The 27,530-nt window shown below is 40.8% G+C and overlaps 1 protein-coding gene across 5 annotated transcripts in view; it reads right to left on the bottom strand.

Moving 5' to 3' along the window:
* TMEM273 (transmembrane protein 273) overlaps positions 1-13,453 on the bottom strand; it is a 30,714-nt gene extending 17,261 nt beyond the window's left edge. For 2 of the 5 annotated variants that reach the window (XM_028098497.2, XM_028098498.2), the window contains exon 1: positions 13,267-13,453. In XM_028098497.2, the coding sequence (XP_027954298.1) occupies positions 13,267-13,312 (46 nt within the window). In that variant the 5' untranslated portion in view covers positions 13,313-13,453. Of the gene's footprint in view, positions 1-9,040; positions 9,218-13,266 lie in introns of those variants that run through there. The other 3 variants (XM_028098499.2, XM_028098500.2, XM_088019975.1) reach the window with 2 other exon arrangements.
* Positions 13,454-27,530: the final 14,077 nt, after the last annotated feature.

Below are 27,530 nucleotides of genomic sequence, written 5' to 3'. Positions count from 1 at the left end.
TACTGGTGGGTGACCAGACAGTACCAAAACTTGTGCCCACTTTGTTTTTCCTGCGCAATCTTTGCTAATTAATTCTTAAAGATTCACACACGGGGATTAAAACACTCAGCTATAGAAGCCAAACTGATCAATACCTTTCCAGGCTAATGGAGGGGCTGAGGGCAGGGAGCCGGCTTCGGCCCAAGGTAGAACCAAGGGTACTCCAGGGATGGGGAGCGGTCCCAAAGGGGCAGGGCCCCCCAAGGCGTCCCAGGCCCATGCTGGCCAGCAGGCGGTGACATCAAATGCTGTCACACCTAGCAGGTGAGCTGCTGAAACCTTGAGGGATCTGGAGGTGCTGGAAGGCAAGGGGAGCTTGAGGCTGCCCTGGTCAGGTGCATGGTGGTGTCCAAGGAGGGCAGGACCAGAGGACCCACTGTGGGACCACCCAGCTAACCCTGCACACACTGGTTAAGGGGGTTGGTCCATCTTTGACTGTCTCCAGGGGGGCATGAATGCTTCATATGACTGACTCCATGGTGGGTAGAAAAGAATGACACTTGGAACCAGAGCATCTGAATCTCCATTCTGCCACTGCTCATCCAGTGGCCTGGGGCCAGACAGGACATGACTCACAGCTCGGTGGCCACTCTGCAACGCAGCTGGCCAGGAAGCCTCCTTACCACACACAGAGTGCTGTGAGGATCCCCTGAAGGTGTGTGGGCACGGACCGAGGTGCAGGAGGGAACTCTCCCCCACAGGCCCTCAGCCACCCACTTGAGATGGTGTCCTCAGCTTTCCAGAGGCCACGGGAGATGCGGGGAGCACTGCATGCCAGGAAGCGGCTCTGGGCAGGAACTCAGGTCAGAAAGATTGTCCTCCCCGTCAACATTACCGGAAGTCGCAGAGCCAGGCAGAGGCCTCCAGAAGGCTGTGTGAGGCCAGGTGGGGGGCAGCCCACCCACTCAGCCTCGGGGCTTCGGACCAGGGAAGGCCCGTTTGCAAGAGTGCCTTTGCAGGGAGAGCTGGGGCAGCTGGAAGCAGCGTAGAATAACTAATTAATGATGGTAAAGTGTTGTGGAAGGGGGAAAGCGCTGCGTGACCGCTAAGTGGTGGCGTGCTTATTATTCATGCAATATTCATACTGTGCTCTTCAGCCTCTGAGAAGCTCTGCTCCGCAGTCCTCGGGGACCAGCTGAGGGAAGCATGAGCCCTGGGGGCAGGGCTGCGGGATAACTGCTGGCCTGGCCCACGGGGGAAAGGCCCATGACACTGCGGCGGAAACAGCAACACCCAGCCAACATGAAAGCCCCGGGGCCTTGGCAACACCCCACCACCTGCCTCCATCTACCAGGACCGAGGTTGTCTGAGCCCTACTGTGTGCCAGGGTCTGCGCTGGACACTCCTTTTTCAAGGCAGCTCCTAACATTCACAGAGTCCAGGGCGTGCCACAGTCTAAATATTTAAAAGTTAGAGATCCATCCACACATGACCCAGCCCGCTTGCCCCTCAGGGCCCTGCAGTCCACTCTCCAGGGGTCATCTTTCCAAGGGGGGAAGCTCAGCCCTGCCGAAGGCCCAAAGGCTGGCTGGCTGGTCTTCTGGGCAGAGCAGGAGGAATTGGGGCCTGGCTGGGGTCTCCTGGAATGCCAGGATGCTGCGGGATTCAGGGCAGGACCTGGCCCCGTCAACCTTCCCACCCGGCCTTCTACCCAACACCTCGCCTTCCCCCCGGACTTCTGGCCAGCGCTGAGGCGTGCTTCCCAAACTAGCTTGCCAAGTGGAGGAAGGAAGTGAGATTTTCTGGTTATCTGCCAAGGAATGCCTGTTCGTCACTGAAATAAAAGCAGTCCCCCTCTTGCTGTCTAGTTCCCAGGCCCCCACAAGGCTGGTTTTCCTCCCTGGACACACCACCCTCACTATTGGTGACCCAGTGCACAAACAAACCCCTCTCCCTTATGGGTGCATGCTGACCCAGTTCCTGAACTTTGAAAACACTTTATAACATGACTAGAAAGAAAAAAACTCTTTGCATTTGAACGTATGTATGACATGGGGGCACACATACATTCACACTCCTGAATAGGAGAGTCCTGGGGTTGGAACCTGGGTCAGCCTGGCTCCAGGAAAGGGCCTCACACTGGCACACCGGCTGGACAGTGGCTCCAAGTTGACCACAGTTTCAATAGGACTCTTCCTCCAGGAAGCCCTCCCAGACACCCTAGTTCGGATCAGGGCCTTTTTCTCTGTCTCCCTCCATGTTTCCTACATCTCAGCACCTAAGATACCACATTGCAACTGTTCTTCCTGTAGACTTTCAACTCCTTCAACCGGGGCTTAACTTTGTGTCACAGCAGAGCCTGATAAAAATCATTATTTGCTTACTGTAAGCGAAAGCTCCGACGTCCTTGTGCCCAGCTCCAGGCCCTTCACCTCATCCCCTGGACAGCAGCTCCTTGACAACATGGCCCAAAGGTTTGCATAGGTTTCTGAGGGGGTGCAGCCAGGCTCCAGGCAGAAATTCCCCAGCTGCTCATCTGTTTTGTTCAGACGAGCAGGAGAGAGCAAGCCAGTTCATCTTACTGAGAACCATTAGCCCGTTATTTAATGGAATCAAATTTAATAAAAGGAGCAGTTCAGGCAATTTTGGAGAATAAATGAGGGTCTGGATGTGACAGAGATGCTTACAGTGACTTTCAAGAGGAAGCACAAGTGGTTTAATTTGGAAGTGAGTGAAAAAATCTGCTGATTTGTGTGATGGCCACACCAGCTCCCGTCCAGGGTTCAAGGACCACCGGGAATTCCCAGCAGGCACTTTGCTGAGGTCACTGTGCTGCCCTTACCTGAGGGCATTTTCTTCCCTCATGATCCCCCAGGATCAGTGCTGTGTGTCTGAGAGGAGCCCAGACCCCCCTCCCCAAAGAGCTTCCTCCCAATCACCCATCCGCCAGGCTCTTAAAAACTCATTTCAGAACTCCATTTCTGGAGAGAGAGACCAGGCTTACTTTTCCCTATTCTTCTCACTAAATATAGCATAAAACCTAGATATTATACAAAAACAAACAAACAAACATAAGAAGATCCTGAAAGATGGAGAGAGGAAGGCAAATGGGCTGAGGACCTTGGAAGGCCCACTGGATGCAGCATGTGGCCTGAGGTCAAAGTGTGGCTGTCACAGCTCATAAAAATATGAGTCAACAAAACAGACTTTCATTCTCCTCTAAGATTTCTAAATTCTGTTTGACAGTTTAGGCTAAAAAATAACATGTCTAAAATTTTGTAGAGGTCTCAATATATGTAGTCTCAATATATGTAGAGGAAATATTTAAGAGAGGAAAGGGACATAGAGACACAATTTCCACTTTTCACTAGAACTGTTAAAATGTTGACAACAGTAGATGGTGATATGTTATGTATATATATAGTGTAATACCTACAGCAAACACTGCAAAGGGTATGAAAAGAAATATGTTCAAAAACACTAGAGACAAATCAAATGGAATTCTAAAAAATGTTCCAGTAACACCCAGGAAGGTAGGAAAAAGAGAAATGAAAAATAGAGAACAAGGAGAAACCAAAATATAAAGTGGCAGACTGAAAGCTCCAACATATCAAAAACTACATTAAATGTAAATTGCTTATATCTACCAATTAAAAAAGAGGTTTGCAAAGTTTATTTAAAAAATGATCAAACCATATGCTGTCTACAAGAAACTCACCCCAAATATGATATAGATAGGTACAAAGTAAAAGAATGAAGAAAGAAATCCATGCAGACATTAACAAAAAGAAAGAATGGTTATATCTATATCAGATACATTTTAGAGCACAGAAAATTATTGGGGCCAGAGATATTACATGACATTGTATTATATTACATAATGATAAAAGAGTCAAGCCACCAAATAGACACAGTAATCATAGATCTCTATAATCAAACAACAGAGCTGTAAAATATGTGAAGCAGAAACCGATAACACTGAAAGGAAAAATAGACTGATGCACAACTATAGTTAAAGACTCCAATAGCCTCTCTCAACAATTGATAAAACAACTAGTAATCAGTACAACAAATCAGTAATAATATAAAAAATTTCAACCATACTATCAAGCAACAGGACCCAACACCAGCAGAATGCGCATTCTCTTCAAGCACTTATATAAGATATATCAAAGTATCTAGACTATATTCTGCATCAAACATCAACAAAAAGAATAATTTCGCTCATACAAAGTGGGGTCACAATGGACTCAACTAGAAATCAACAATGGAAAGATAACAGGAAATTTTCCAAACACTTGGAAACTAACGATACTTCTACAAAATTCATGGGTCAAAGAGGCAGTCCCAAGAGAATTCAAAATATTTATTAACTAAGTGAAAATGAAAACACACATATCAGAATTTGTGGGGCATAGTTAAAGTGGTGCTGAGAGGGCAATTTATAGTACTAAATGCTTACATTAGGAAAGAGGTAAAGTCTTAGAACAATAATCTAATATCTCACTTGAAGAAACCAGAGGAACATCAAAATAAAGCCAGAACACACAGAAGGAAGTAAATAATAAAGACAAGAGCAGAAATCAATAGGGTTGAAAAAAGAAAAAATAATAGGGAAAATGAGTGAAACAAAAAATCCAATTCTTTGAAAAGATTGATCAATTTGACAAACCTCTAATGAGACTGACAAGGGAAAAGAGAGAGATGACACCAATATCAGAAGTGAAACAGGAACATCACTACAGATCCTATAGACATCAGAAGGGTAATAAGGGAATACTATGAACAATGCTACACATAAAAACCTGGTGACTTATGGACACCTGAGTGATGCAGTTGGTTAAACATCTAATTCTTGGTTTCAGCTCAGGTCATGATCTCAGGGTCCTGAGACTGAGCCCCATGATGGGCTCCACACTCAGTAGGAAGCCTGCTTGAGATTCTCTCTCCCTCCCCATCTGCCCCTCCTCCCCATGTGTGCATTCTCAATCTCTCTCTCTCTCATAAATAAATAAATCTTTAAAAAAAAACCTGATGACTTAGATAAAATGGGCCAATTCCTCAAAAAGTACGAACTGTCACAACTCACCCAATATGAAATAGATTCTTTGAAGAGCCCTATAACTATTAAGGAAATTGAACTCATAATCTACAAACCCCAAGGAAGAAACCTGCAGGCCCAGACAGTTTCAGGCGAGAATTCTAGCATATGTTTAAAGAAAAATTAACACAAATTATGCACAACTCCATCCAGAAAATAAAAAAGAAGGAAATACTTCCTAATTCATTTTATGAAACCAACATTACCATGACATTAGAACCAGAGAAAAAATGGTGCAAAAAAAGACAACTACAGACCAGTGTCCCTCATGAATACAAACCCAAAATCCTTACCAAAATGTTATCAAGTAGAATTCAGCAAAATAAAAGAATTACACATCATGACCAAATGGAGTCTATTCAAGGATGCAAGGCTGGTTTGATATTCAAAAATCCATCCGTGCAATCCACCACATTAACAAACAACAGAAGAATAAAATCACATATCATAATGAGTGATGCAGGAAAAGCATTTTTGACAAGATTCTAAACCCACTTATGAGAAAAATCCTCAGAAAACTAGGAAAAAAGGGAAACATCATCAACTTAATAAAGAATCTATGAAAAAAATCCTACAACTAACAACATACTTAATCATAAGAAACAAGATGTTTTCCCACTAAGATCAAAGACAGGCAAAGCTATTTGCCATCACCCTACCTGTTCAACATAGGACTGGAAGTTCCTGCCAGTCCAATAAGGCAAGAAAAGGAAATTAAAATAGCATACCATTCAGAAAGGGAAAAATACAACCATTTGCAGATCACGGTCCATGTAGAAAATCCCAAGGGATCTAAAAAATAACCCCTAGAATTAATAAGTGAGTTCATTAAGATGGCAAAATAGAAGATCTACATACACAAATCAATTATACTTCCATATACGGACAGTTACATGTAGAAAGAGAAAATTTAAATGCAATACAATTTACTATCACCCCCCCAAAAAATACTTAGATGTAAACCTAATAATACATGTACAGGTCTCACATATTAAAAAATCCACAATGGTGTTGAGAGAAATAAAAAAAGAATCTTATTAAATGGAAATACAAACCAAGTTTATGGAAAAGTCAGCATAATAAAGATGTCAAATCTCCCCAAATTGATCTATAGATTTAATGTAATTCCTATCAAAATCCTTGCAAGATTTTTTTGTTGATGTAGATAGGATTATTTTAAAATTTACATGGAAAGGCAAAGGAAATACCATTGCTAAAAACTTTTTTTGAAAGTGAAGAATAAAGTAGGAGGGATCACTCTACCATCTTGAAACTTACATACCTACAGAAATCAAAACTCTGTGGTATTGGCAGAGGGACAGATCTATAGAAAAGAAAAGATGATCCAGAAATAGTCCATACAAGTATGACCAATTGATTTTGGACAAGGGAGCAAAATCAATTCAATAGAGGAATGGTGCTGGAGCAATTGGATATCTATAAGCAGCAACAACAATAAAGTATGCTGAGCTAAATTCACAAATGAACTCTGAGTGTATCATAGATTCAAATGTAAAATATAAAACCATACAACTTTGTGAAAGGTGAAATAGAAATAGGGTGATTTAAAAGGGAACCAGGAGGCCATTAAGGAGATGGACCTTACGCACATCCTCAGTGGGTACAACCATAAACTTCTGAACTGGGTCAAACTGCAAATATTGCAAGGACTCAGCCAGAACACCTGCAACTTGCTAAGAGCAGTTAAGAGAAGGCTTAGTGATAGTCTTAGCAACCAATTATATTCAATCAAGATTACTTTTCTGCTGCCAACACCAATCAAAATTCTTTGTAAACAACATACAAGTATTCCCTTTGTCTTTAGAAATCCTTGACTTTTGTCTCCTGGGGCGGGGCGGGGCGGGGGGGGGGGGGGGGAGAGGCACACTATTTGTGTTGCTGCCCAAATCTTCTGTGTTCCTGAATTACAATTACGAGGTCCCCAATCAATGATTTTGTTTTTCAGCTCAGCCCCCCTTTTTTTTTCAGTTGACAACTTTTAGGAGAAAACGTAAGACAAAATCTTGGAGATTTAGGCAATTGAGTAGTGAAAACTTCTCAGACATTCTATCAAAAGCATGATCCATAAGAGAAAAAAATATCAGTATATTTAAAATTAAGTACTTTTGTTCTGTGAAAAACCCTGTGGGGAGGATGAAAAGACCAGCTAGAGACTGGGAGAAAGTATTTTCAGATCACATATTTGACAAAGAACTCATATTCAGAAGATATTAAGAACTCTTAAAATCCAATAGTAAAGGAAACACCACACAAACCAATTAGAAAATGGACAAAGTCATGAAGAGAATGCTGGCTTGATCAGGACATTTCTCCTCACCTTCCTGGGGTCCTCCCTTTTTCCTTTATGTTCCACTGATTTTCTGAGTGACCCTATTGTATTGTTTTATTTTGTTACATTTGTGATAAATTGTTGCACAGAAAAAGAAAACTAACATGTCAAGAATTCTTTCTTCCAGGAATCCACTCACTGCACGATTGTGAACCATTGTCTTGGCAGGAATCTGAAACAGGGGAAAAGCTGTCAGGAAAGATTTTTACAAAGATCTCAGGGACTAAGAGCCAAGGAATAAAGTGATGACTTTGACTTGTAAGATAAAAACGAATTTAATTCTCTTTACCCCGGCCTCTGCCATCTTTTCATTATAAATTAAGGGGGGGGGGGGGAAGCCTCTGCTCTCTTCAATACCTCTGGCTCTTTCAATGAAGAATGTTTTAGGCACTGAAACATAATTAAAGTGATATTGTATTTCTTTTATTATCATGATTATAATAATACATAGATTTCAGCGGGTGCTTTCTAACAGAATTAAAACGGAGACAGATGGCTGACATTTTGGTTGGCATTAAGAGTCCATAGGAATATTTTATCTGGCAGCCTTTTAAAAAGGAAGGTGCAAACCTCTAAGAAAATGCCTAGAAATTTCACCAGATATTTTCAATAGCTATTCTTAGAGCAATATTTTAGCAAAATTTAACAATATTGATTGGGTGGTAGCTAAGCGGCAAATAATTTATTTAGAACTGTGACAACCATAATCCAAAATCTAGCTGCAAGTCTTTTATCATCATGTCAAAAGAACATGAGCCTTTCTCACATGGGTATCTTCTGCTTCCAAATGTGAAACCCTGAGAAGGACCCAAGAGCAGTTATGCATTGTCTAGTACAGAATGGATAACTGAAATCACTAGAATATCAGGCCAACTCCAAAATGAGGAATGTTCTTTGAAAGAAAAGGAGATGGAAGCTTCTAAAATACCAATGTCATAAAAGGCAAAGGCTGAGGAGATGTTCCAGGTAAAGAAGGTTAAAGAAACAAAGTTACCAAATGCAACATCTGCCCCTCCATTGACTCCTTTGCAAGACCACAGTGAAGGTTGCAAAGGGCATTGGTGGGTCCAGTGAAAATATTGAACTGTGACAGACTATGTGAAAGTATTTTGTCAATGTTAACTTTCCTGATGTTGCTAACTGTGCTGTGGTTATGCAAGAGATTGTCTCTACTCTTAAGAAATACACACTAATGTATTTAGGGGTTTAAAAAAAAAAACCATGATATATACAACTTACTCTCAAATGGCTCTGAAAAAAAGACGTCTCTCTCTTTCTATATATAGAAGTATATATATTTATATCCTCATTTGTTTTGTATAAACATATCTCTCTAGAGAGATAACATGAGATAAAGCAAATGATGTGATTTGATTAAGAAATCGGCAAATCATATGGGGGTTCTTTGTATTATTATTCTTGCAATTTTTCTTTAAGTTTGAAACTATCTTGAAACAAAAAAATTGAGAGAACAGTTCAGAAAGTCATGTCAGTGTTCCATGATGACATTACTTTCTATTCTCAACTGGGAGGCAGTTTGGTATTAGAGTTAAAAATACAGCTTTTCAGCATCAAACTATTTGCGTTTGAATCCCAGCATTTCCACTCACCTGCTATGTGACCTCTGATAAGCTACTTTATCATTCTGGGTCTTGGTTTCCTCATCTGTGAAATGGGCATGATGATAAGAGCACATGCTTCGTGGGCTGTTTGTGAGAAACAAATGAGATCTACGTAGAAGGACTGGGCGAGGCACCATGCTCAGAATCAACTCTCAGGAAGTGGGCTTTGATGATGCTTTCAAGGAGAGCAATCTACACGCAAGAGAGAAGGTGTAGTAAGAGCCAAGATGGGTTTAATGTCAAAGAAAAAGGAGAAGAATGTGAGGAAGAAGAAAGAGGAGGGGAAGGGCTCTTACCTACAAGTTATCAAGATTCATAAGCTATGGTGAATACAACTGTGTGACATGACTCAACACAGACAGACACAAGCCCTGGCACAGAATAGGAATCCCATTAACAGTTCAAATATGCATTAAATGGGTGTAAAGTAGAAGAAGCACTGCAAAGCAGGGGAGAAAGGAAAGATTGTGAAATAAATGATATGAAGTCAAGTGATGTTTCGTATAGAAAAAAACCTTAAATTAGATCCTTTGCTTAGGCCATACACAAAAATAAATTCCAAATAAATTAAAGGTACAATCATGGAAAATGCGACCACTTTACATTTTAAAAAAAAGTTTCTTAGACAAGGGGAAAAAACCAGACACTCCAAAAGTCAAAGGATAATAAATGTGATTGTATCTCATTTAAAGACTTCTGCAGGGCAAAGAATGCCACAAAGATAAAAGATAAGCAATGTACTGAGACAGGATATCTCAACACATGACAGAGCCAAATAATTAATATCCAGAAAAAATACATAAAAGACCAATAATCAAAGAAAACCACCGGAAATGTACAGAAAAAGAAACCTGGCTGTCTGATAAATACAGGGAAAATGGTTATTCTCACTAGTAATCAGAAATGCGCAACCTAAAAACTTGGAGATAATATTTTACAACTCTGATTGGCAAAAAAATGAGAAGTCTCACACTATTGGGTGTTACTAAACCTGTAGGGCGACAGAGAGGTCCAGGCCTCGCCATTGGAGAGCAATTTGGGGATATCCAATGAGGGGAGAATTGCCCATACCCATGACAGCAACACCTCTTCTTGATTGTCTCCCAGAAAACAGCCACACGGGGCTTCTAGAAGATGGCTCGTGGCAGCATCAGCGACCATACAAGAAGTAAGAAACAACCTAAATTTGATCAATACTGGAAGGTACAACTAAATTATGATGTAGTGTTTCAAAAGAATCGTATAGGTAGTTGAAAGAAATACGTTTGATCTATGTGATCAGCATGGGGACCTAAGGTAGCATGACATTCATGCCACATGTTGAACCCCTAGAAAGCAACACAGGAAGGAAACGCAGTCACAGCAGGGGTGCCGTTTCCTCCGGAGGAAAGAGGAAAACAAGACAGAAGAGGGGAGCCCAAAGGGCATTAACTCCATCTCTGACATTCCATTTCTTTGATGGACATGTTGATTTATCTATCCACTTTCAAATACATGTATCTAAAAAACCAGCCAGATTTTAAAATGCATTAATTCAAGGTGTTTAAAATGCATTAATTCACGAATGTTTGTTATATTGATCTCAGTCTTAAAAATAGTTTTAGAAGATTGGAAAACTGGGTTTCCCAAAACTCTCCAACTACTCTGTATGTGGAAAATAGTGGCTCACGCAGCCTTGATGTCACAGGAGTAGGGAGAGATGTCCTTCTTCCTCCCATGTTCCCAAAAGCCCTCATGCACAGCACTCTCCTATGCCCCGGGGTGACTGGCCTGGTCACTTGCCCTGTATTAGTAGGTATCACTAGAAAATCTCCCAGGTTCCTTTGACCAGTTCATAAAGGAAAAGCTCAATTACTTCTTACAACTTTCAACAGGCTATCATGCTATTTTTTGGTGCATAGAAATTTATTTATTTGGTATTAAGAATATATATGATCATTATGAAAAATGTCAATACAAAGAAATTAAAAGATGCCTCATTATCTATTTCCTAGAAAAAGTAAAAGGAAACTATTAACAATGTGCTGTATTTCCTTCCAGTCAATTTTTGGATAGGCAAACAAATGTGCAAAATATAATTCCGTACCTATAACTCTGTAACTATCATTTTGTCACCTCTCCTCTGTCCATGTCACATCTCCTCTGTCCTTCGAGAAAGTTATGTCTTTCATGTAAACGTATTGGATTTAGCCAGATTCTGACTGAAAAGCATTTCTTTCTGGTGTCTACTGGGGTCTGCAGTGCTGAATAACATCCTATTAAATATTTTGGGGAGCTGTTACCCTATTATTTCATCAGGATAAGTTCCCGAATGTGGAATTTCTGGGTAAAAGGTTGTGAACAACCTGCACTTCGCTACATATTGTCAGATTGCCTCCTGAGAAGACTGGGTCAATCAGTGTTCCAAATATCCAATAGTGAGTGCTCACCTCATGGCAGATACTGGCCACATGCTTTAAATGTGGTCACAGACTGAGTTCTCTCAACAGCCCTATGAGGTTGGTACAATCATTATCCCCAAGTTACAGATGAGAAAACTGAGCAAGGAGAGGATGGACAATCTCCCAAACTCCCGGGGCCGGTAAACAGCCAAAGAGGATTTACATTCCGGTTGTTTAGAGCGAGGCACACACTCCTAAACACTACTATCTCTACCCAATAGTATCTGAAAACACTAACTGGCTGTGATACCTTGACCAACTAATTAAAACCTAATCCTTAAAATGCAAACAATGGCGGGACCTATTTATGAAGCTGTAGGGTTGGAATGAGCTAATGTAAAGTGTTGAAGGGAGTATGCAGCATGACGAATGCACTCAAAAATGTTACATGTTACTATTTCTTTTATTATTTGGGACCTTGAGCATTTTCAAGGCTTATCATTTGTAATTCTTCAGCAAGGTGCCTGTTCGTATCATAGGCACATTTTTTCATTGGATTTCTTAAATTTAACTTCTCCACCCCTCCCCCCCCCAGGACAGATTGGTCTGTATATCTAGATAGGTCAAAAGCAGAAACAAGTCACAAGACGCTTGCCATCTTCTGCCACTTTACTGAGCACACTTTGCATTTTCTGCCCTGCACACGCTTCGTTCTTGCTTGCTGGTTCTAACCACCCCTCACTGCCACTGCCACTCATTACACATGCCCATTTCCATGTGTAAACTGCTAGATGCCGAGGCGCTCTGCCTGACATGCTAACTCCCAGAAAGCCAAGGTCTTTGTTCATTTCTGGGCTGGATGCAGGCTTTGGACAGAGTCCTGCCCATGGGAATAACATTGCCCATGTCCGGGATACAGGCTATTGCTTCCTCAGACAGAAGATTAGATCTGGAGATAGACTGCCTGCCTTTGAGTCTTGACCCAGTGCAAGATCTGAGAAACAACATCTTTGTGCAGATGAGGAACATTTGTTTCCTTTTTAAGAAATAACAGTTAATGTCAAAGCAGATTTTGCAAAGTGCATGGCTCTTTCATCTCTGTTTATCTCTGTCTATACATGTCATTCTAACCATCATTCTGTGCCTCGATCTTTATCTCTCCTGATTTTCCTCTCTGTCTGCTTCTCTGGTCTTACATTTCTCCCTCCTTATCTGGCACTACTTTTCTATTAGTCCCTGCCTTTCTCCCTTCTTCCTTCTTTTGATGCACAGAAATAAAAATGACTTTAAAAAGCCAGGATACCTCTGGGTGACTGAGAGACTACCCCACTTCTTAATAAGACTGATTCACCACTAACTATAGAGAAGCATCTATATGCCTACATTTTCCCATTTTATGTAATTATTTTGGTTTGACTTAATTAAATTGAACTTAATTTTCATACAATCCTAGAAGATATGCATTATTATCGCCCTCTTTATCAGTTCAGAAACTGAGAGAGGGTCTAGGAAGCTTGCTGCAGTTGGTCAGCAATGGAGCCACAATTTAAAGCCAGATTTGTCTGGGTCCTGAGCCCAAAACTCTACCACATGACCCTTTCCTGTTCTCCTCTGGCCCAGAAGCGTTTGTAAGTTGCAGCTGGAATGAAACAGACAAAATCATTGCTCACTGTCTCCCATCTCAAAATGTGAAAAAGCCATCTATCCAAAGGGACACATCTGTGCTTAAGGGACTGGGCCCCAGGGGGCTAACGCTCCCCCGGCTTCCCACTCACTGAGGCAGCCGTGCCACAGCAGAGTCCCGACCACCCCATTTCTGCATTCCTCACTTACCCAGGAGGAGGAGGACGGCTCTCAGCATGTTGGCCCCCGAGCCCATGTTGGCTTTGTGCTCCTGGCTCCTCTCTGAACAGGCACTGCGGGCTGTGTGACCCAAGGCTGTGAGGGACGGGAGCCAAGCTCCGCGTGACAGACAAGGAGGAAGCTGCCTCCACTGCCAGGAGGTTGCTCAGTTCCTCTCAGCTCTGTCAAAGGGCAGGGCTGAGGGAAGCCCCTGTTGTTCTGGCCCTGCCATTGGTGGAAAGGAGCTAGTCCACGAGGAGGGCTCCTTGAAGCTTTCTGGGTACTGGTTATCACCCCACCTATCTCCTATAACCCGCCCCCCCCCCCACCACACACACACACATACACAGCATGGGAACAGAGGTGCCCCTGGGTGCAGATTCTTGCTCAAAGACCCAGGCTGATAAGTCTCAGAGGGGGGGTGTGGGCAAAGCTGGTCAACGTGGATTTCCAGGTCCTGCAGCAATGCCCATGGCCTTGGGTCAGGGACAGGAAGCCCCCCACCAGCCCACAGTGTACCCCAGTCACTTTTTGTGTGTGTGCCATGCACTCCTCTCAGTCTGGGGAGGCTGACTCTCTTCTCAGAATAACATTTTTAATGTCCAAAATAAAGTAGCTAGGATCATAAAAGAAATCAGTTATATTGAAATACAGTTATCAGAATATTTAGAAAGCAGACTTATGATATAGAAATATATGTGCTTCTTTCTCTACACAATGAACAGCAAGATCTAACACAGGGGCAGTAAGTCTGCAATCCTGACATCGTGACAAACAGAAACAATATTTAGAGACGTCTGTACCAGCTGGAATATGGATGAAAAAACCTACAGTTGCTACCAGCAATAAAGTCACCTGCGTGGTAATATCGCGGTGGCTTATTGCTTACCCTCATGTTGGAAAGACATGTTAAGTTTCCATTAGAGGTTAGAGGACAGGGATGTGATTTTTTTCCCACGCACATTCCCAGACCCCACAAGAAGCCCCTTATGTTGGAAGACCCTTGGTTCTCAACAGGCTCAAACCAACAGATTTGGGGCCATACATTTCCATATTTCTTGACACCTGCCTGACTGTCGAGCCACCAACTCAAATGTGCAAGAAATCTCGCTTTTAAAAATGTACAGCCACTTAATGACAAGTGTTGAGCCCCATCCAAATGGACAACAGTGAACCTCTTTTCATTCTCAAGCTTCCTCAGCCAAATCCCTAACACAGCTAACTCACTGAGCACGTTTGTCCCTCTGAGCCTCACGCAAATGATGGACGTGAGCGGAGCAGGATGTTTGTGAGAAAAGCCATTTGCTTCGTTTTGGTGCCTTAGGGTTCCAGTCTTCTCTCCAGACACACTTTATTTCATACTAAACACTTTGGGTCAGTCTTCACCTACACCAGGAAACGTACTCCCTCTTGCTTCTCCTGATACGAATGAACTTTTGAAACTTTTACCCCTCTTTCTTTTTCTTTTTTTAACTTAAATTCAATTAGCCAACACAGAGTACATCATTAGTTTCAGATGTAGTGTTCAGTGATTAATCAGTTGCATATAACACCCAGTGCTCATGACATCACGTGCCCTCCTTAATGCCCATCACCCAGTTACCCCATCCTCCCCATCTCCCCTCTAGCAGCCCTCAGTTTGTTTCCCGGAGTCAAGGGTCTCTCACGGTTTGTCTCCCTCTCTGATTTCTTCCCATTCAGTTTTCTCTCCCTTCCCCTATGATCCTTTTGCATTATTTCTTATACTCCACATATGAGTGAAACCATATGATAATTGTCTTTCTCTGATTGACTTACTTCACTTAATATAATCCCCTCCAGTTCCATCCATGTCAATGTAAATGAAAAATATTCATCCTTTCTGAAGGCTGAGTAATATTCCATTGTATATATGGACCGCATCTTCTTTATCCATTCGTCTATTGAAGGGCATCTCGGCTTCTTCCACAGCTTGGTTATTGTGGACATTGCTGCTATAAACATTGGGGTGCACGTACCCCTTCAGATCCCTACATTTGTATCTTCGGGGTAAATACCCAGTAGTGCAATTGCTGGGTCATAGGGTAGCTTTATTTTCAACTTTTGAAGGAACCTCCATACTGTTTTCCAGAGTGGCTGCACCAGCTTGCATTCCCACCAACAGTGTAGGAGGGTTCCCCTTTCTCCGCATCCCCGCCAACATCTGTTGTTTCCTGACTTGTTAATTTTAGCCATTCTGACCGGTGTGAGGTGATATATCTCATTGAGGTTTTGATTTGGATTTCCCTGATGCCGAGCGATGTTGGGCACTTTTTCATGTGTCTGTTGGCCATTTGTATGTCTTCTTTGGAGAAGAGTCTGTTCATGTCTTCTGCCCATTTCTTGACTGGATTCTTTGTTTTTTGGGTGTTGAGTTTTTAACCCCACTTAATGGAGATGTTTGTGGGAGAAATATTTCACTTCCTGAGCAAACTGTAAGAGAATGCCAGAGCAGGCACGGTAAGTCATCGGCAGTGGCTGGGGGATGTTCGAAGTGCATCAGGGGAGCCGCAAGGGGGCCAAGGGCTGCCAGGTGCACAAAGAGGTCTCATGTTTTGTGGAATCACATTTTTAAATGTCGGCAACTAATTTTAAAATGTTCTTACATGGGGCAGCTCAAACCAGGCAGCAGTATGTAACTTCTGCTCTAAAATACCTCTGGAGACCTCTTCTAGGGCTCAACCTTTCAGATATAAACCCAGGAAGGGAAGTTCCTGCAGCAACTTCTGCTTTTCACCCTGCCACAACCTCCTGAGACTGGAAAAGGCAGCATCTGCCCCCTACTTGAGTAGAGAAGAGGGGAATACAAGCGCTCAAAATCGTCCCATAAGCTAGAATCTGAAAAGATAACCTGACACCTAGGCCATGCACCTGGGTGGGACGGGGGGGCCTCCGTGTGGTGTGATGCCCCCCAGCCAGAATGGGTGCCCCACCCCCTGGTTCCTGTAACAAATGCCTCTTCATTTCACGACGTCTGCTTCTTAACCTGAGTCTGCTCCTGCCACAGCGGCTGGGAGCCTGTGAAGGCAGGGGCTGGAGCCTAGTCCTGTGCCTGACACAGCTCAAGATCTCAGTGGCGGTGGCTGCATCAAGGAATCAGTTTACTTGCTTAGCTCCCACCCAGGCGGAGCCAGCCCAGCCTCCAGCCTGTGAGCAGGAAGGCTGTGGACCCTGCTGTGATCTGGAAGTAACCTGCTCTGCCAACCCAAAGAGAAGGAGCCCACAGCTCTGATACTCCACAGGGGGCTGCCCCTCGTCCAGCATGGTCACCATCCAGCCTCAGGAGCTCCTCTCTTCCCCCAGCACCTCAGCACCAGCCACAGAGCTCACAGATTCATACCCCATGTGCCTGTAGTTCAAGTCAGGAAATCTGTCAGATCCACCATCATTACGGAACGTTTTTAAAAATGAGAGATAAGGAAGATTTGAAACACACATCGATCTATAGGATTTAAATAGGACTCTGCACCCAACAATTAGAAGATAAATATTCTTCTCAAGCATGCATGCAATATTTACAAAAAAAAAAAAAAAAAAAATTCTACATCTGGGCCATGAAGTAACTCTCAAAAATTTCAAAGAATGGCTGACATACAGATTACATTTTTTAACCACAGTGCCATCAAATCAGATGACAGTAACAAAAAGTACATTCAGTTTCCACGTGTTTGGAAACTTTAAGACGCATTTCTAGGTAACTTAAAAGTCAATAAAAAATTACAGTAAAAATTAAAAATAACCAAAACCTAAAGATAATGAAAATGTTTCATACTTGATTGTGTGGATTGAAAGTAAAGTAATGATTAGAAGGAAAGGATATAAGTACTTAGAAAAGAAGGGCTGAGAAGGAATGGGCTAAGCAACCAATTGGAGAGGTTTGGAAAGAATAAGCCTAAGAAAGGGCAGAAGAAAGGTAATAATAAACATGAAAGCACAAATGAATAAAACAGAAAGCAAATATTCAATAGGGAGGGTCAACAAGTCCTAAAGTTTGTCTTTAAAAAGCTAATAATATGAAAAAATAAAAAATAAAAAGCTAATAATATGACAAACTTCCCATAGAATAGAAGAGAGAAGATACAAATAATAATATTAAGAATAAAAAGGGGCTGTAAATACCATTTTAATGAGTTAAAATAGAAAAACCATACAATTATCTCAACTGATGTAGAAAAGTATTTAATACAATGCATCGCCCATTCATGATAAAAACATCTAATCAACTAGGAATGAACAGGAACGTTCTTTACCTGATAAAAGGGTCTACCACAAAAAAACCAACAAACATTATTATGGTAAGCCACAGAGATGCAATCCCTTTAAAATTAGGGATAAAAAGGGATGCCCTATATCACCATTTCTATTCATTATTGTCTGGAGGTCTGGTTAGTGCAGGTTTTTTTTTTTTTTTTTAAGGGGAACTATGAAGAATAAGCATTGAGAAGGAAGAAAAAATCCTATATTCTCAGGTGATATGTTTGTCTATATAGAAAACCTCTAAGAGTCAAAGAGTACTTGTCAAAAATAATAATATGGCTGAATATAAGGTCAATTATTTTTAAATAGGCTCCACATTCAGCATGGAGCCCAATGCAGAACTTGAACTCACAACCCTGAGGTCAAGACCTGAGCTAAGATCAAGAGCCAGATGTTTAACTGACTTGAACCATCCAGGTGTCCCAAGGCCAATATTTTTAAAATCCACTGTACTGCTATACACCAGTAATGAATATAAAACATATTTTTAAAAAATTAAAATTATACCACGACCAATAACATGTGTGTATATACACAAATATATATGGAAAATAATAAATCATATATAAAAATAATAAATATATTTAAATACATAAATGTATATATTATGTATATATTATATTTTAATATAAATATATCATAAGTAATATATTGTAGAAATATTTATATTTTATATAGTATAAATATATCTTATATAATATAGACATGTAATAAATATCATATGTAATATATGTTATAAGTCTAAGCAAATTTACTCAAGACTTACATGGAGAAAACTTTAGTTAACAGAATTAAAGAAGACTTAAACAAGCAAAAAGTGTGTCATCATGAATAAGAAAACTCAAAAATCTTAAAGATATCAGTTCTTCTCAAACTGATCTATAGTATCAGTGCATTCTTATGCTCAAGCTCATTAATAATCAGAAAAATGAAAATCAGTACCACAGTGTGATACCATTTTACACTTTTAAGATTGTTAAGAATAAAAATCTTAAGTAATACATTTGGAACAACATAGATGAACCTGGAGGACATTATGCTACGTGAAATAAACCAGATATAAAAAGACAGATACTGCATGATCTCACTTACGTGTAGAATCTAACTCACAGAAGCAGAGAGTAGATTGGTTGTTTCCCTGGGACTGGAGAGAAGGGAAAATGGGGGGATAATGGTCAAGAGATACAAAGTTTCAGTTATGCATGATGAATAAATTCTGAAGACCAGCGATGTGAATGTAGTTAACAATACTGTATTATATGCTTAAAATCGGCTAGGGTAAATCTTAAGTGTTCTTTCTCATCACAAGAAAAAAAAGAAAAGAAAATGGTTAACTATGTGAGGTGATAGGAGTGTTGATAAGCTTGATTGTGGCAATGATTTCACATATATCAAAACATCAAGTTGTATACCTGAAAGGTACAAAATTTTTATTTGTCAATTATACCTCAGTAAAGATAGGGGAAGCAATCTTGGGGAATGTTAAAGTTAAATTGAGATTGTGGGGGGAATATTGGGTATAACATCTTTGTAAACAATTTTCTATTCTCTGAGAAAGTTGAAGGTTTGTTTATCATAAGATTCAATAATTCTACTCCTGGAGATTTAACCAGGGACACTCAGACCTGTACATTCAGAGATACAGAACAAAACATTTATAGAGCATGGTTTATAATAGCAAAAAAGACCTTGAAAGAACCATGAAACACATCAACAGAAGAACGAACAAATATATACTATTATATAGCTATAAAAATGAATACACTATAGCAACACAGACAAGTTAGATAAATTTTAGAAACATAATACTGTGTGAAAAATCAAATGGCAGGGATGCCTGAGTGGCTCAGTCGGTTAAGCAACTGCCTTCGGCTCGGATCATGATCCCAGGGTCCTGAGATCAAGCCCTGCATCAGGCTCCCTGTTTAGTGGGGAACCTGCTTCTCCTTCTGCATGCCACTCCTCCTGCTTGTGCTCTCTCTGACAAATAAATAAATAAAATCTTTAAAAAAATCAAATTGCAAGAGATGACAATCAGAATGACACCGTTTTCACAAAACACAGAAATAAGCAAAACTAAACATAAAGAGTCTAGGGAATACATATATTTTTTCATTAAATACTATTTTTAAATCATTAGAATGACAAACATAATTCAGGAGAAGGGGTAGATAAGGAAAGAACATGCAGCAGGACCCAGAGGTCATGTTCTAGTTCTTCAATTGCGAGTGGGTAATTGGTATTTGTGTTATTATGATGATTCACTAGTAGGAGGATTACATGCTGAGTTTTTCCCAGATAAGTCCTAGTTTATGTGCATTATATTGGTGCAGTTATAATAACATCCCCTTTCATTCCCAAAGGTTTGACAAAAGCCAGAAAGTTTGGATCATAAATTATATGGTCTCTTTATTCATAACTCCTTATTAAAGATTCCATAATTTAAATGTAATTAAAGCAAATATTAATACTAGCAGAATAGTTTTGATAGAAATTCAAATTATTTGTATCATTCTAGTCATAAGTATCAATAGATTTAAAAATTTACACAAGATTTGAAACATTAATCCCACTTTAAAAAAACATATTTAAGGAATTAATTGAGCAAATGTAGAAGGATATATAAAGATGCTCACCATGCAATTTTTTTTTAAATTAAAAATCAAAGGACAAGTAAAGACAGGAACCAACCTAAGTTGGCCCATGTATATACTGAAATAGCTGACAGGATAGTGTATACCAGTAAATGTGTACCTTTACCTTCATCAACTAGCTTGAGTTTCAATAAGCAAATTAGTGTATATATCTGTTTCCAGGGAAAGAAGAAAGGTAAAGAATGTAGGTAAACATGGTCAGTGGTGCATCCCACTTGTCCAAAACCTTTTGCAAATAAAGAACAGTGTGACCTTTGAATATGGCTAGCAGAAATAATAAAGTAAAGCAAGATATGTGTGCATTTGGAGGTTGGCTACAGGGAATCATATACATAAATGTGATCTCATTTGCCATAAATACATATGTATTATCATTTTAATATTATTTCCTGATTATAAAGATTATATTTATGCCTTTACATACATATGACTTCATTTCTTTCCCAACTTTGCATAGCCGTACATAGCTCTGCTGCTGACCCAAGAATAATATTGTGATTCTAAATTTTCTCAAATATGGCCAGGTCATGATAAAAAGTATAAAGTCCATTAAGGTACTAATGCAAATTTCATTATTAAAGTAATCGATCTTGAAATAATGAAACTACCAAAACTAAAAGCAACTTGCACTTGAAATTTTTCTCTAGTGCCCCACTGGAGCCAAGGAGCTGCACATTCAACAAAGCGACTCTGGGGAATAAGGGCGAGTTCACCAGTACAAAGCCCCTTTGGCCCAGGGTCTCATAGCCAAAGAAACCTAGGAATTGCCTGTTAGGTGCCCCTCTCAAAGGAAGCTCTGGGGACAGAGCATCTTTCTCAGGCTGGGCCTCTAACCTCATCCACACTCGGCCATGCACAGCTGTTGGAGATTTAGGACACTTTGGCATATGTAGTATTTCCCACACTCTTGAAAAGAAGAACTTCAGTCTCAGCCTATATCTCACACAAAAGTTGGCATTTATCAAGTTGCAAATCAACAAAAATGCAAACTACCCAGACGCTCTGTTTCTTGACTTCAACCTTTAGTAAAGGATTGTCTACTATCTGGCATCTCAGGTGATGATGCAGGAAGCTTCTTGGAGAACACTAGCAAACTCTGCCTCATTTTCTCAGAAGGACTTAAAATTTTTCCTGGCTTCTCTGCCTGAGAAATGAGCCTTGAGTTATCCACAGTCTCAATTTGGAAACAGGGTTCTGCCCTAGAATCACAAGAGCTTAGCATAAACACCATTTTCTTTGTATTAACAAATGTTGTCAGATAAACAAAGATTCCAAAAATGGGACCTACATGAAAAATCTGTTCTTACAAACATAAACCCAAAAATCTAACTACTTGGGGAATATTCCCAACAGGATATTGCTAATTAAAGCAGTAAGACTTGGGATGGAGAAGAAGATAAAAATTTTGGAGAAACAGTGCTGGAGTTGAGTCAGGCTTTAAAAAAATTTAAAGGTGTGCCTGGGTGACTCAGTCAGTTAAGTGTCAGACTCTTGATTTTGGCTCAGATCATGATCTCAGGGTCATGAGATCGAGCCCCAGGTTGGGCTCTGTGGCAGGGGATGTGCTTGAGATTCTCTCTCTCTCCCTCTGCCCCTCCCCACCCCCTTTAAGATAAATAAATAAATAAATCTTTTTAAAAAATTAGGAAAGAAATTTAGAGTCAGCTATAATGTAGTGATTAAGAGCACAGACTCAGGGCCAGACGGCCTTGACCCTAAATTTAACCTCTCTCCATCTAGTTTCTTCATTTGTAAAAGAGAACTAAAAATGTTACGAGGGTTGTTAGAGGAGTGAGGGTTGTTATGAGCAGTAAGTGAATTAATACATGTGACCCTCCTAAAAAATGATCACCACATTGTTACGTGTAAATGTAAGCAGTTGATGTTATTGTTATTTTTTGTAATGTTGATTTACAAAAGTAAACTCAATTGCAAATGACCTATAAAATAAATATTACAAATCTATACAATGGGTGACTTTAAAAAATGGAGACTTACCACATTCCCTCATAGACTAGCATAGGGTCCCTCACAGACCAGCACAGGGCTTCTCACAGAAAAGGGAGAAGGGGGAGGCGGAGCAAGATGGCGGAGGAGTAGGAGACCTAGATTTCGTCTGGTCTCAGGAATTCAGCTGAATAGGGATCAAACCATTCTGAACACCTACGAACTCAACAGGAGATCGAACAGGAGAGTAGCAACAACTCTCTGAACAGAGAAGCGACCACTTACTGGAAGGTAGGACGTGCGGAGAAGTGAATCCGAGGCGATATTCGGGAGGATAGACGGCGGGGGAGGGGCCTCCGTCGGCCGCTTCTGGCAACTGCTAGAGCCGCGGAGCACAAAATCGGACCTTTTAGAAGTTGGCTCGGCGGAGGGACGTCGCTGCAGTGGCTAAGTGGGGGGTGGAATCCTCCCGGGACAGTGGGGTCTCAGGACCCTTGGGGTCACAGAGAGACCGGGGGTGCCTGAGTGCGCCAGAGCTCCCAGGTATCGGAGCAGGGAAGCCGGCTGCAGAGACGGAGCAGAGTCGCGGGCTCTCAGCTCCGGGTTGCCATAAACTGTGATCTGCGGCCCAGTCGGGGCACGGCTCCCCCAGCAGGGACCCAACAAGCAGCAGATCCGGGGAGACTCCCCTTCCTTCCCGGGGAGGAGCGGTGCGGGAACGCACTGCAGGGATCTGCTGGGTTTGGAGACTCCGCGCGGGGTCGGGTGCCAGAGATAGCAGCGCTCGATCACGGGCCGGGTGAGCACGGAGTGCGGCCGGAGACCGGGGACACGGAAGTGACTGCTTTTCTCTGGGGGCACACTGAGGAGCGGGGCCCCGAGTTCTCAGCTCCTCCGAGTGGAGATTGGGAGGCCACCATTTCTGCCCTGGTCCTCCAAAGCTGTACCAAGAGCTTGCAGGGAACAAAAGCTCCTGAGAGCAAACCTGAGCAGCTTCCTTAGCCCGGACCGACAAGGGCGGGGCAATTCCGCCTCCGGCAAAGACATTTGGAAACCACAGCAACAGGCCCCTCCCCCAGAAGATCAGCACAAACAGCCAGCAAGCCAAGACCAAGTTGATCGATCAAGGAGAATAGGAGAACTCCAGCGCTAGGGGAATACTGCACATAGATTCATGGCTTTTTTTTTTTTTTTTTTTTGCTTTTTTTGCTTTTTTTACCATGATTCATTATTTCATCAAAGTTAATTTTTGTTGACTGTTTTTTTTATTTTTCTTTTTCCCTTTTTCAACCAACATCTTATAAATCCCTTTTTTTAAAAAAAAAAAAACATTTTTTATTTTTCATTTGTAGAGTCATATTTTATCCCTTCATAGTAGTTACCCTTATTTTTGGCATATATATATAAGTTGTTCTCTCTTTAAAATTTTGAGGTACAGTTTCTTCTAACAGATCAAAATATACCCTAAATCACTAGTGTATGGCTTTGTTCTAGTCTCCTGCCTGATCACATTCTCTCCCTTTTTCCTTTTTTTTTTTTCTTAAATCTTCTTTCTTTTTTCAAACAACTTATCTTACCAAGTCCTTTTATAAAATCTTTTATAATTTTCATCTTTACAGTCATCTTCCATCCCTTCATTGTATCAACCCTTATTTTGTACATATATGTCTTTCTTCCTTTAAAATTTTAGGAGGCACTTTTTTCTAACAGACCAAAATACGCCCAAAATCTAGTGTGTGGCACTGATCTATGCACTAGCCTGATCATATTTGATCATATTCTGCCTTTTTTGTATTGTTTTGTTTTTGTTTTTATCTTTTTTTTTTCTTTTTCTCTTTCTTTTTTCTTTCTTTCCCTTTCTTTTCCCCTGGTTTCAGGTCTTTTCTGATTTGTATACAGTATATTTGCTGGGGACGTTGTAAACCTGTTAGCATTTTGTTCTCTCATTCATCTATTCTCCTCTGGACAAAATGACAAGACGAAAGAAATCACCTCAGCACAAAGAACAAGGGGTAGTACCGTCAGCCAGGGACCTACTCAATACGGACATTAGTACAATGTCGGACCTGGAGTTCAGAATCATGACTTTAAAGATACTAGCTGGGCTTGAAAAAAGCGTGGAAGTTATTAGAGAAACCCTTTCTGGAGAAATAAAAGAACTAAAATCTAACCAAATCGAAATCAAAAAGGCTATTGATGAGGTGCAATCAAAAATGGGGGCACTAAATGCTAGGATAAATGAGGCAGAAGAGAGAATCAGCGATATAGAAGACCAAATGATGGAAAATAAAGAGGCTGAGAAAAAGACAGAGAAACAACTACAGGATCACGAGGGCAGAATTCGAGAGATAAGTGATATGATAAGACGAAACAACATTAGAATAATTGGGATCCCAGAAGAAGAAGAGAGAGAGAGAGGGGCAGAAGGTATATTGGAGCAAATTATAGCAGAGAACTTCCCTAATGTGAGGAAGGAAACAGGCATTAAAATCCAGGAGGCACAGAGAACCCCTCTCAAAATCAATAATAATAGGTCAACACCCCGACATCTAATAGTAAAACTTACGAGTCTCAGAGACAAAGAGAAAATCCTGAAAGCAGCTCGGGAGAAGAGATATGTAACCTACAATGGTAGAAACATTAGATTGGCAACAGACCTATCCACAGAGACCTGGCAGGCCAGAAAGGACTGGCAAGATATCTTCAGAGCACTAAACGAGAAAAATATGCAGCCAAGAATACTATATCCAGCTAGGCTATCATTGAAAATAGAAGGAGAGATAAAAAGCTTCCAGAACAAACAAAAACTAAAGGAATTTGCAAACACGAAACCAGCCCTCCAAGAAATATTGAGAGGGGTCCTCTAAGCAAAGAGAGACCCTAAAAGCAGCAAAGAGCAGAAACGAACACAGACAACAGACAGTTAACAGTCACCTTACAGGTAATACCACGGCACTAAATTCATACCTTTCAATAGTTACCCTGAATGTAAATGGGCTAAATGCCCCAATCAAAAGACACAGGCTATCAGATTGGATTAAAAAACAAGACCGATCAATATGCTGTCTGCAAGAGACTCATTTTAGACCCAAAGACACCCCCAGATTGAAAGTGAGGGGGTGGAAAACCATTTACCATGCTAATGGACACCAAAAGAAAGCTGGGGTGGCAATCCTTATATCAGACAAACTAGATTTTAAAACAAAGACTGTAATAAGAGATGAGGAAGGACACTATATCCTACTTAAAGGGTCCATCCAACAAGAAGATCTAACAATTGTAAATATCTATGCCCTGAACATGGGAGCAGCCAATTATATAAGGCAATTAATAACAAAAGCAAAGAAACACATTGACAACAATACAATAATAGTGGGGGACTTTAACACCCCTCTGACTGAAATGGACAGATCATCTAAGCAAAAGATCAACAAGGATATAAAGACTTTAAGTGACACACTGGACCAAATGGACTTCACAGACATATTCAGAACATTCCATCCCAAAGCAAAGGAATACACATTCTTCTCTAGTGCCCATGGAACATTCTCCAGAATTGATCACATCCTAGGTCACAAATCAGGTCTCAATCGGTACCAATAGATTGGGATCATTCCCTGCATATTTTCAGACCACAATGCTTTGAAACTAGAACTCAACCACAAGAGGAAAGTCGGAAAGAACTCAAATACATGGAGGCTAAAGAGCATCCTACTAAAGAATGAATGGGTCAACCAAGAAATTAAAGAAGAATTTAAAAAATTCATGGAAACCAATGAAAATGAAAACACAACTGTTCAAAATCTTTGGGATACAGCAAAGGCAGTCCTGAGAGGAAAGTATATAGCAATACAAGCCTTTCTCAAGAAACAAGAAAGGTCTCAAATACACAACCTAACCCTACACCTAAAGGAGCTGGAGAAAGAACAGCAAATAAAGCCTAAACCCAGCAGGAGAAGAGAAATCATAAAGATCAGAGCAGAAATCAATGAACTAGAAACCAAAAGAACAGTAGAACAGATCAACGAAACTAGGAGCTGGTTCTTTGAAAGAATTAACAAGATTGATAAACCCCTGGCCAGACTGATCAAAAAGAAAAGAGAAATGACCCAAATCAACAAAATCATGAATGAAAGAGGAGAGATCACAACCAACACCAAAGAAATACAAACAATTATAAGAACATATTATGAGCAACTCTATGCCAGCAAATTAGATAACCTGGAAGAAATGGGTGCATTCCTAGAGATGTATCAACTACCAAAATTGAACCAGGAAGAAATAGAAAACCTGAACAGACCTATAACCACTAAGGAAATTGAAACAGTCATCAAAAATCTCCCAAGAAACAAAAGCCCAGGGCCAGATGGCTTCCCAGGGGAATTCTATCAGACATTTCAAGAAGAATTAATACCTATTCTCCTGAAACTGTTCCAAAAAATAGAAATGGAAGGGAAACTTCCAAACTCATTTTATGAGGCCAGCATTACCTTGATCCCAAAACCAGACAAAGACCCCATCAAAAAAGAGAATTACAGACCAATATCCTTGATGAACATGGATGCAAAAATTCTCACCAAAATACTAGCCAATAGGATCCAACAGTACATTAAAAGGATTATTCACCACGACCAAGTGGGATTTATCCCTGGGCTGCAAGGCTGGTTCAACATCCGCAAATCAATCAACGTGATACAATACATTAACAAAAGAAAGAACAAGAATCATATGATCCTCTCAATAGATGCAGAAAAAGCATTTGACAAAGTACAGCATCCTTTCTTGATCAAAACTCTTCAGAGTATAGGGATAGAGGGTACATACCTCAATATCATAAAAGCCATCTATGAGAAACCTACAGCGAATATCATCCTCAATGGGGAAAGGCTGAGAGCTTTTCCCCTAAGGTCAGGAACGCGGCAGGGATGTCCACTCTCACCACTGCTATTCAACATAGTATTAGAAGTCCTAGCCACAGCAATTAGACAACAAAAAGAAATCAAAGGCATCCAAATCGGCAAAGAGGAAGTCAAACTCTCACTCTTTGCAGATGATATGATACTGTATGTGGAAAACCCAAAAGACTCCACCCCAAAACTGCTAGAACTCATACAGGAATTCAGTAAAGTAGCAGGATATAAAATCAATGCACAGAAATCAGTGGCATTCCTATACACCAACAACAAGACAGAAGAGAGACAAATCAAGGAGTCGATCCCATTTACAATTGCACCCAAAACCATTAGATACCTAGGAATAAATCTAACCAAAGAGGCAAAGGATCTGTACTCAGAAAACTATAAAATACTCAGGAAAGAAATTGAAGAAGACACAAAGAAATGGAAAAACGTTCCATGCTCATGGATTGGGAGAATCAAC

This window comes from Eumetopias jubatus, unplaced genomic scaffold (genome assembly GCF_037043125.1).
Source record: "Eumetopias jubatus isolate StellerSeaLion01/CBP00866 unplaced genomic scaffold, mEumJub1_p1.0 scaffold_17, whole genome shotgun sequence".
NCBI classification, from domain to species: Eukaryota; Metazoa; Chordata; class Mammalia; order Carnivora; family Otariidae; genus Eumetopias; species Eumetopias jubatus.
The sequence above is the reverse complement of the archived record's forward strand: the minus strand, read 5'-3'. Positions and strand labels throughout refer to the sequence as shown.